At 46.5% G+C, this 10,000-nt stretch overlaps 3 protein-coding genes across 11 annotated transcripts in view; 2 read left to right on the top strand and 1 right to left on the bottom strand.

Annotated features, from left to right (window-relative positions):
- The window catches only part of wnk4b (WNK lysine deficient protein kinase 4b), a 14,918-nt gene extending 14,770 nt beyond the window's left edge, over positions 1-148 (top strand). For 5 of the 6 annotated variants that reach the window (XR_003973879.1, XM_030340645.1, XM_030340638.1 and 2 more), the window contains one exon: positions 1-3. This exon is cut by the window's left edge. Coding sequence is in view for 1 of the 6 variants with exons in the window: in XM_030340628.1 (XP_030196488.1) it covers positions 10-12 (3 nt within the window). In the remaining 5 variants the exon portion in view is untranslated. The other variant, XM_030340628.1, reaches the window with a different exon arrangement.
- A 1,228-nt stretch (positions 149-1,376) lies between these two features.
- On the bottom strand, positions 1,377-3,301 carry dnaaf19 (dynein axonemal assembly factor 19). The gene is made up of 3 exons (XM_030341393.1): positions 3,093-3,301; positions 2,845-3,021; positions 1,377-1,628 (listed from the first exon to the last, which is right to left on the bottom strand). The coding sequence occupies exons 1-3, from the start codon at positions 3,098-3,100 to the stop codon at positions 1,481-1,483; spliced, it is 333 nt and encodes a 110-aa protein (XP_030197253.1). The 5' UTR covers positions 3,101-3,301; the 3' UTR covers positions 1,377-1,480.
- A 911-nt stretch (positions 3,302-4,212) lies between these two features.
- arhgap27l (Rho GTPase activating protein 27, like) overlaps positions 4,213-10,000 on the top strand; it is a 14,734-nt gene continuing 8,946 nt past the window's right edge. For 2 of the 4 annotated variants that reach the window (XM_030340832.1, XM_030340807.1), the window contains exons 1-4: positions 4,223-4,350; positions 7,087-7,253; positions 7,342-7,452; positions 7,972-9,143. In XM_030340832.1, the coding sequence (XP_030196692.1) occupies positions 7,431-7,452; positions 7,972-9,143 (1,194 nt within the window). In that variant the 5' untranslated portion in view covers positions 4,223-4,350; positions 7,087-7,253; positions 7,342-7,430. Of the gene's footprint in view, positions 4,351-7,086; positions 7,269-7,341; positions 7,453-7,971; positions 9,144-10,000 lie in introns of all 4 variants that reach the window. The other 2 variants (XM_030340816.1, XM_030340824.1) reach the window with 2 other exon arrangements.

Here is a 10,000-nt window from a genome sequence, read left to right as displayed (position 1 = left end):
CCTTTACAGTGATAATATCGTCCCAGGAGAAGAGAGTGTGTGTGTGTGAGCATGATTGAATGTATGATCTGCATTATATATTGTTGAAAATACCATGTCTAACCAGCTATTCTCTTTTAAATAAACATAATAATATATTTCAGCCTAACCACACGTTTTATTTTTTATTGAGTTTGGAAAATTTAGCATTAAGATCTTTGCACACAAGTCTGATTCTAAGTTGCAAAAAACATCATTTGTTTATCATTTAGAAGCATATCCAAAGAAAACACAAATAAGAATTTAAAGAAGTCTTCCTAGAGATTTTGAGCGATATGTTAAGTTAACCGTGCCTGCCTTGCGCTGAGTTGTTGACGGAGGGGGGCAACCCGGGCAGCTGCACCGGTTGCACCGTCGATATTTACGCCACTGATTAATAATATTTTGACCATTAAATAAATGCCTTCAATAAATGCCGAATCTGTATCTCTCATAAAAAATATCGTCAGACAATGCCAAGGGATCGGTTCTGTCCCGAAAAAACCCTCTGTCTCCGGACTGGAGAGACGCCTGTACGATAAGTGCGCCGAGGTCCATGGGAACACCCACAAATGGTGACGCCATTATCGGAGGAGGGGCTAGGAAGCTGCGCACGCCGATATAAGTAGCCGATCTCCGGGTAGACTCGCTGAAAAGCTGCTCCCGACCAGGTTTGGTTGCGAGCGTAAGTCACCATGGTAATACAGCGACGATTAAAGAGATCGACTTTCATGGTACAGCTAACCCAGGCTTTCAGCTCAACATACCTCGCTAACCCTCTAATCGAGCTTCGTAGTACAGGCCCCTGGATTGGGCTTCGCGGGTTTGTTTACCGGCGTTGCTATGTTACCGGTCTTGCGTGTTCCAACGGTAATAAATCGCCGTCTAATCAATACTTCATTCATTGCCTCTTCCGTGGTTATTACAATATTATGAATAGACTGCTCTGTAAAAAAATAAATAATAATAATTATACCAGATACATTTTCAGTCGCACCGGTGCGCCCAAATAAAATATTTGGTCGCACTACCCCGAATTCTAGGCGCATGTGCGCCCAAATTAGGCGCACTCTGGAGCCCTGCTCAATGTGCAATAGGTGTGCAGCCTCATCAGCTTCTTTTCCTCAATCATCATCCCTTATGATTACTCTTATACTCTCTCTTTTAGCTTCTATAGCTAATATGTTACAGAATAGCTAACGCCTCCTACAGAAATGTTGACTTGTTCTACTCCTAACCTGATCTCCACTAGTTGTGGTTAACAATGTATTACTATGGTCCGCCTCCATGATCTAATAACTCAAAGTGATTCGACTTTTAAACTAATGTTCTTTTACAAGACATCACGACCACTTGGCTCATGAATTAATACAGTTTAATCCAATTATCCTCCCATCATAAGGTCACCTGGCAACGGGAAGGGGGTCGTTGCTAGGGGACAGGTGGGGATGAGGGATGGTTGCTAGGGGACAGGTGGGGATGAGGGATGGTTGCTAGGAGACGGATGGGGAGTGGTTGCTAGGGGACACCATGGGTTCCAGGTCTGTCTGCCAGTTCCTCTTTTCTCCTTCTGGTCCAAAGGTTTCAGGTGACAGGCCAGAACAATATCCCTGCAGACAGACAGGTTTATAGACAGACGGACAGACAGCAAATATAGATGTATTATACAAATATAGGTAATATACAAATATATATATTTGACGGAGGGGGGCAACCCGGGCAGCTGCACCGGTTGCACCGTCGATATTTACGCCACTGATTAATAATATTTTGACCATTATACCAGGTTGGACTACTGCAATGCACTCCTCATTGGGATCCCTGGCAAGAGCATCCAGAGGCTCCAATACATTCAAAACAGTGCTGCCAGGGTCCTGATGAGGGTGCGCAAGCATGACCACATCACCCCCATCCTGAAATCACTGCACTGGCTCCCTGTCTCACTCAGAATTGAGTACAAGGTCTCCCTCCTCACCCACCAGTGCCTTCACGGACTTGCCCCCCTCTACCTTCAGGAACTCCTCACCCCGCCGACAAACTCACATACACTCCGTTCAGGATTCACTCACACCCTCCAAACCCGACATACGAAGCTGTGCACCATGGGTGATCGGGCCTTTTCTGCTGCTGCCCCTAGACTATGGAACGCCCTCCCTGACCACCTGAGGGCTCCACAGACTACAGCTCTTTTTAAACGGAACCTCAAAACCCATCTCTTTAAAAGAGCATTTAGCTAAACTTTCTTTGAGGTTCCCCCTTTTTAATAGTATTTTCTCCTTATTATTTATTTTTGGTATTTTTTTCTCTGAAGCACTTTGAGATTCTTGAATATAAAGTGCATTATAAATACAATTTATTATTATTATTATTATTATTATTATATATTTCTGGTAAAAATATATATGCATTATATGGATACAAACAATATATTAAAGGGGACATATTATGGCGTTTTCACAAAAAATCATGACTTTTTTCAAAGTTTGTTTGCGTGTGGCAGCAACAGACACCCAAAACAACGCCCCAAATCCCAGGTAAAGTGTTGTTTTCATAAGATGCCTCCTTTAATATATTTTATATGAATATATATTTATTTATTGTATGAATGTTGTGCTTGGAGGCGGTTTTTCTTAGTTCGTTGGAAAAAATCCAGACGATGGAACGTTTATGTATCGATCATGAATATTGGTGGATTGATCATAAATAGCCTATTGGTGTATCCATCATGACTATTGGTGTATCAATCATGAATATTGGGGTATCGATCATGAACATTGGGGTTTCGATCATGAATATGGGTGTATCGATCATGAATATTGATGCTACCTGAACTCCTCGTAGGTCGCGAGCCGCTGCGACGTCGCGCGGAGTTTCGCGGCGTTCTCTCTGCGTCCTTTCTGATCCTCGCGCACCGCGGCCAGCAGCTCTCTGTCCAGGGAGCGGAAGTCGATCAGCTCCTCCTGCACATCCTCCTGCACCTCCTGCACCTCCCCGACCGGGCACCTCCAGACACAAGGTACCCCTGTTAGACTATGAAGCGCCGAATGGACTCGACCAAAATGGACTCGACCTACCGGCTCATGTCGACGTATAGGACGGTTCCAACAGCTGGAGAGCAGGTTGATACCGGTTAATACCAGGTTGACACCAGGTTGAAACCAGGTTAATACGGGTTAATACTGGTTAATGTAGTTGAAACGAACCTTATGTTATACTTTCAACTCTACACGAAGCCGAAAGTCAAACAAACGTCGCCATGACAACCAGGCGCGGGAGCCCGCCTCCGCTGCGTGCGCAGCCATGGGACCCACTGGGATTCAACCTGAGAGTTTTAGGAAACAGTGGGGGTCATGTTATCCCAATGGTAACGAACCACGCCAACTTTACGATACTTATATAGTACCGTCGTTGTGCATCTTATGAGCGTTATAATGAGCGGCGTTGCATCTGAATTGCACCTCACACGTAGCGTAACACATTATGCTTTGTGTGTCCGGGACGCCGCAGTCCACACGGACGCGCGCCGCGGGGCCACGCGTCCGGGGGCCACGAAAAGAACGGAGCGAAGTGAAGCGTTCAGTCAGAAGCGAACGGGATCGGTTTTTGGGAACACTGGCAAAAACATTGAACTCCTGTTCGGAATCTCTCTCTCTCTCTCTCTCTCTCTCTCTCTCTCTCTCTCTCTCTCTCTCTCTCTCTCTCTCTCTCTCTCTCTCTCTCTCTCTCTCTCTCTCTCTCTCTCTCTCTCTCTCTCTCTCTCTCTCTCTCTCTCTCTCTCTCTCTTGTTGTCTCTCTTTCAGGAAATGAAGTCATGTGAGGAAGGAAGCCCCCCCCCCCCCCCCCCCCCCCCCCCCCCACACACACACACACACACACACACACACACACACACACACACACACACACACACACCAGATATCCTGTCACCTGGCTGGGTGTTTCTCAGATTCCCTTTAAGCTCCGCCCTAAAGGCAGAACAGATAGAACTTCCTGTCCATTGGAAACGGGAGGGAGAGGGGGAGAGAGGGAGAGAGAGAGAGAGAGAGAGAGAGAGAGAGAGAGAGAGAGAGAGGGAGAGGGAGAGGGAGAGGGAGAGAGAGAGAGAGAGAGAGAGAGAGAGAGAGAGAGAGAGAGTGAGAGAGAGAGAGAGAGAGAGAGAGAGAGAGAGAGAGAGAGAGAGAGAGAGAGAGAGAGAGAGAGAGAGAGAGAGAGGGGGGAGAGAGAGAGAGAGAGAGAGAGAGAGAGAGAGAGAGAGAGAGAGAGAGAGAGAGAGAGAGGAGATAGCAGAGGTATTCAAGGTTTTCCACCAGAGAAGTTTGACAGCGAAAACAGGTAAAATATCTCTTCTCTATTCCTCTTATCTCTAACGTCTCCCGATCAGATGTCTCCTCTGCCAGATTGTATGGACTGTGTGGTCGTTCTACTACTGTGTGTTTACTGTCTGCTTACAACTTATTAAGATACCTTTATAGACGGACTATAGATACAAACCTTTATAGTCTAACTGTATAACCAAACCTTAGATTCATTATAGAAGCAAACCTTTATAGACTAACTGTATAACCAAACCTTTATACTAACTATGTCACCTAACATTTATAGACTAACTATAGAACCAAACCTTTATAGACTAACTATATAACCTAACATTTATAGACTAACTATAGAACCAAACCTTTATAGACCAGCTATATAACCAAACCTTTGTAGACTAGCTATAGAAGCAAACCTTTATAGATTAACTGTTTCACCAAACCTTTATAGACTAACTGTATAAACCAAACCTTTATATAGACTATAGAACCAAACCTTTATATATAGACTAACTTTCTAACCAAACCTTTATAGATAGACTATATAATGACTTGATGACTATATGCTCTGTAAGGTGACCTTGGGTGTCTTGAAAGGCGCCTCTAAATTAAATGTATTATTATTATTATTATTATTATAACCAAACCTGTATATATAGACTATAACAAAACCTTTATAGATAGACTAACTATATAACCAAACCTTATAGACTAACTATAGAACCAAACCTTTATAGATTAACTATAGAAGCAAACCTTTTTAGATTTACTATAGAAGCAAACCTTTATAGATTACGTATAGAACCAAACCTTTATAGACTAACTATGGAACCAAACCTTTATAGACTAACTATAGAACCAAACCCTTATATATTGACTTTAGAACCAAACCTTTATATAGCATATAGAACCATAGACTAACTATAGAACCAAACCTTTATAGATACAGCAGACCCAAACCTTTATACATAGACTTTAGAACCAAACCTTTATAGACTAACTATATAAGATACCTTTATGTATAGACTAACTAAAGAACCAAACTTTTATGCGTAAACTAACTATATAAGAAACCTTTATATGTAGACTAACTATATAAGAAACCTTTATATGTAGACTAACTATCTAACCAAACCATTATAGACTAACTATAAAACCAAAACCTTTATAGACTAACTGTATAAGATACCTTAATATATAGATTAACTATATAAGGTACCTTTATATATAGACTTACTATATAACCAAACCTTTATAAATTGACTAACTATATAACAAAACCATTATCTAGAGACTAACTAGGTAAGATACCTTTTATAGATCGACTAACTGTGTAAGATATCTTTATAGATAGATTAACTACACAATAAATCTTTATAAATACTAACTATATAAGATAGAATAACTATATAAGATACCTTTATAAGTAGACTATTATATTGTAAATGCATTTGAGGAGTATGCTGTCTGGGAGAACAGACCATCCTGACGGGCCACCTGGCCTCAACAGAACATGCCTTACTAAAATCATACATATGATATATATACATATGTATATCTATAATATCCTATGGGTGGGTGGTTCAGTAGTAGTTCCTGCTCTTGTTTCCCTCCATGTGGGAGCGGCTCACATCAAAGATCCAGCATTAGCTTACCAAACACTGGCCAGGAGGGACCATGGTTGGATCGCCCAGACTGGTTTTGCCCTTTGAGATTCAAACTGTACATCATACTGTCGTCGCTCCAATTTAGCCACCCACTGTACTGTAGCCCCTCCCACATTACTGTAGCCCATCCCACATCACGGCAGCCCCTCCCACATTACTGTAGCCCCTCCCACTGCCATGTCTTTTTGTGTGAGTAAAAAACATCTTTCTTTCTTTCTCTTTCTTTTTTTTCTTTCTATACAAACCACTCCCTAAGGAATGTTGAACTTTACCTGTGTGTGTGTGTGTGTGTGTGTGTGTGTGTGCACGTGTGTGTGCGTGTGTGTGTGCCTGTGGGGCAGGGTGTGGCTAAGAGATAGACTAACACACTTTAGGCAGGTGGGGCTGGTTGCCCTGGAAACAGCAGCGCAACCTTTAACCCTTGGTTGGCTCTGCCTCCATGTGTGTGCTTGAGAACTTTATCACAACACATTCCCAGCAGAACCTCAAAGCAATGGGAGGCAGCCATGGTTGTAGTTCTTGGCCCAGCCGCCATGGTTGTAGTCCTTCAGCTCTGCTCTATTGTTGTCTCACAAAGACAGGAAGCAGCCTACAGGAAAAACACACACATTCACACACAGACACACACAGACACACACACACACACACACACACACACACACACACACACACACACACACACACACACACACACACACACACACACACACACACACACACACACACACACACACACATTTAAATATATAAATACAGGTTCGGAGAGAGAGAAAGGAATGTTAATAATGTTCCCATGTCTGATTGGCCCTGTCAGGGCAAGTCTCTCTCTCTCTCTCTCTCTCTCTCTCTCTCTCTCTCTCTCTCTCTCTCTCTCTCTCTCTCTCTCTCTCTCTCTCTCTCTCTCTCTCTTCCACACCTTTTTGTTTTGTTCAGCAGGTTTACTCTTGCCTTCTGATGAACACACACACGCTGTGTGTAAACACTGTGTCTAAACGGTAGATCCGTTACTCGGTAAAGCTAGGGATAGCATTTGATTAACCCTACTAGCCAAGCTCTTTGCGATAACTCGCCCTTTTCCCACCGGGCAGAGAAACCCCCTAACCTGGAAAGGGTCCGGCCCTGACCTCCGGGAACACCCGGGCTCACACACTGCCCCTCCTCCCACGCACGCTAGCAGGCGTAAACAGACAGCAACACAGCGGACGTTAGCTGGTTGAACAGACAGGAACACAGCGGACGTTAGCTGGTTGAACAGGCAGGTTAACAGACAGTAAGAAACCACCGTAACATATTCACAATTCAACAGTTGATTCCATCAGCTCTGTTTCTCTTTGTGGTTCCAGGAAGCGGATGATGTTTGACCTTTGACCTATCCCCTGCCTCCCCCCACCTCCCCCCCCCCCCGGTCCCACCTCCCCCCCCGACCGTAGAGATGTCCTCCCTGTTGGATGGGGGTGAGCCTTGATTCTGTTCTCCTTTTGCTGGTATTGGTGGGGGTGATAACATGCTACCGGTCTCTAGTTCATACCGTGTAACTGGTTTATTTAGGTGATTAAATGTTACTGGTCTGTTGGTCATAACATGTACTGGTCTGATGGTCATAACTGAACTGGTCTCTAGGTCATAACATGTTACTGGTCTGATGGTCATAACATGTACTGGTCTGATGGTCATAACATGTACTGGTCTCTGGGTCATAACATGTACTGGTCTGATGGTCATGACATGTACTGGTCTGATGGTCATAACATGTACTGGTCTGATGGTCATAACATGTTACTCGTCTGATGGTCATAACATGTACTGGTCTGATGGTCATAACATGTTACTCGTCTGATGGTCATAACATGTACTAGTCTGATGGTCATGACATGTACTAGTCTGATGTTCATAACATGTAGCTGGTCTCTAGGTGACCGCCTGTTGGTCTCTCTAGAAGAGTTGGTATAACTACATGTTACTGGTCCCTCCAGCTGGTCTGGGGCTGGTGCTGGTGGAGTTCCAGTATGAGTACCAGGACCGAGACGGGGCGTGGGTGTCCATCCAGCCCAACGAGCGCTACGCGCTGCTGGCCAAGACCAACGCCCACTGGTGGCAGGTGCGGCGCCGCCCCGACACCAAGCCCTTCTACATCCCCGCCAAGTACGTCCGCGAGCTGCCCCCCGCCATGCCCTCCCCCCTGGACTTCGTCTCCCCCCCTACCAAGGCCCTCCCCCCTCCCGTCCTCCCGGTCCCGGCCCTCCTCCTCCCCCCCTCCTCCTCCTTCCCCTCCTCCTCCCCCTCCTCCCTGAAGGGGGTGGAGCCGGTCGCCGCCGACCCCCGGCCGGGCGACGAGGTCGCCATCCGCCTCCGGCCCTCCGGCGCCGCCCACCGCCGGACGGAGAACCGCCTGTCCACCTTCGGGGGTCTGGAGTCCACAGACCCCCTCCCCTCCCTCCCCTCCCTCCCCTCCCTCCCCTCCTTCCTCAGCCCCCCCAGGACCCTCGCGGGCGACCCCCCCCCCGTGGGGAGGAGGGGCGCTGGGCTGGGACGCCCGCAGGAGGACAAACCCCGCGTCCCCAGCTTCAGCCCTGCCGACCCCCTCAACCCCCCCCGCCCCCACCTGCCCATCGCCGTGGAGACGCCGGTGGTTCCTTCACTCATCGCCGTAGCAACGCCGGTGGTTCCTCCGCCCATCGCCGTAGAGACGCCGGTGGTTCCTCCGCCCATCGCCGTAGAGACGCCGTTGGTTCCTCCACCCATCGCCGTAGAAACGCCGATGGTTCCTCCACCCATCACCGTAGAAACGCCGGTGGTTCCTCCACCCGTCGTCGTAGAAACGCCGGTGGTTCCTCCACCCGTCGTCGTAGAGACGCCGGTGGTTCCTCCACCCGTCGTCGTAGAGACGCCGGTGGTTCCTCCACCCATCGCCGTAGAAACGCCACCAACGAAGCAGGAGGAGAAGGAGGAGTGGCCACAGGTGGAGGAGCAGGAGGCTGGGCTGAAGCGCAGGAGAGGAGGAGAAGACGGTCATCACATCTATGAATCCATCCAGGACCTCAACCTGGACCTGGACGCCCTGCGGCGCGACATCGAGGGAACTCTGGGAAAGGAAGTCTTTATGACCGCGAGCCAGAAGGCCATCGTACAGCCTCCCCATACTCAGGTACCCAGTGGTACACACAGACACAGGCAATACACAGTAGTACACACAGACACAGACAATACACAGTAGTACACACAGACACAGACAATACACAGTAGTACACACAGACACAGACAATACACAGTAGTACACACAGACACAGACAATACACAGTAGTACACACATACACATTACCCACTAGTACACACATACACAATACCCAGTAGTACAAGCATACAAAATACACTGTATTTATAGAACAAACAAACTTACTTTATAAACATACTTTAGGGTAACAGGTAAGTTATAATGTTTATGATGTAGTTTAAGTTAAGATCTTAATGTTTATCATGTAGTTTAATGATCCCATGCCATTCTATTTTATGATGCTATAATATAGGTATTAGTGGGCCACAAACACCGTATTCAAAGACGTCCCCGAAATTCAGCCGTGGTGCAGAGTTACAGTCACTCCGAAACAGTCGCACATTGAGCTTCCCCCAAACGCGCTGTTTCGGTGGGCGTGTCAAGGCAGGTCAAGGAGGGGGGTGGGGGTGTGGCCCTGAGCAGCTTGTAGCCACTACCATGCGCTCTGTATACGGTGGGCGTGTCAAGGCAGGTCAAGGAGGGGGGTGGGGGTGTGGCCCTGAGCAGCTTGTAGCCACTGACAGTACCATGCGCTCTGTTTACGGTGGATGTATCACAATGGCTCGTAGAAACCCATATTATACATAGATATCTATATCATATAATATATAATATATATTATCACCTGGCCCTGAGCAGCTTGTAGCCACGGTACCATGCGCTCTGTTTACGGTGGATGTATCGCAATGGCTCTTAGAAACCCATATTATACATAGATATCTATATCATAT

The sequence above is a fragment of the Gadus morhua genome, chromosome 2 (genome assembly GCF_902167405.1).
Source record: "Gadus morhua chromosome 2, gadMor3.0, whole genome shotgun sequence".
NCBI lineage: Eukaryota > Metazoa > Chordata > Actinopteri > Gadiformes > Gadidae > Gadus > Gadus morhua.
The sequence above is the reverse complement of the archived record's forward strand: the minus strand, read 5'-3'. Positions and strand labels throughout refer to the sequence as shown.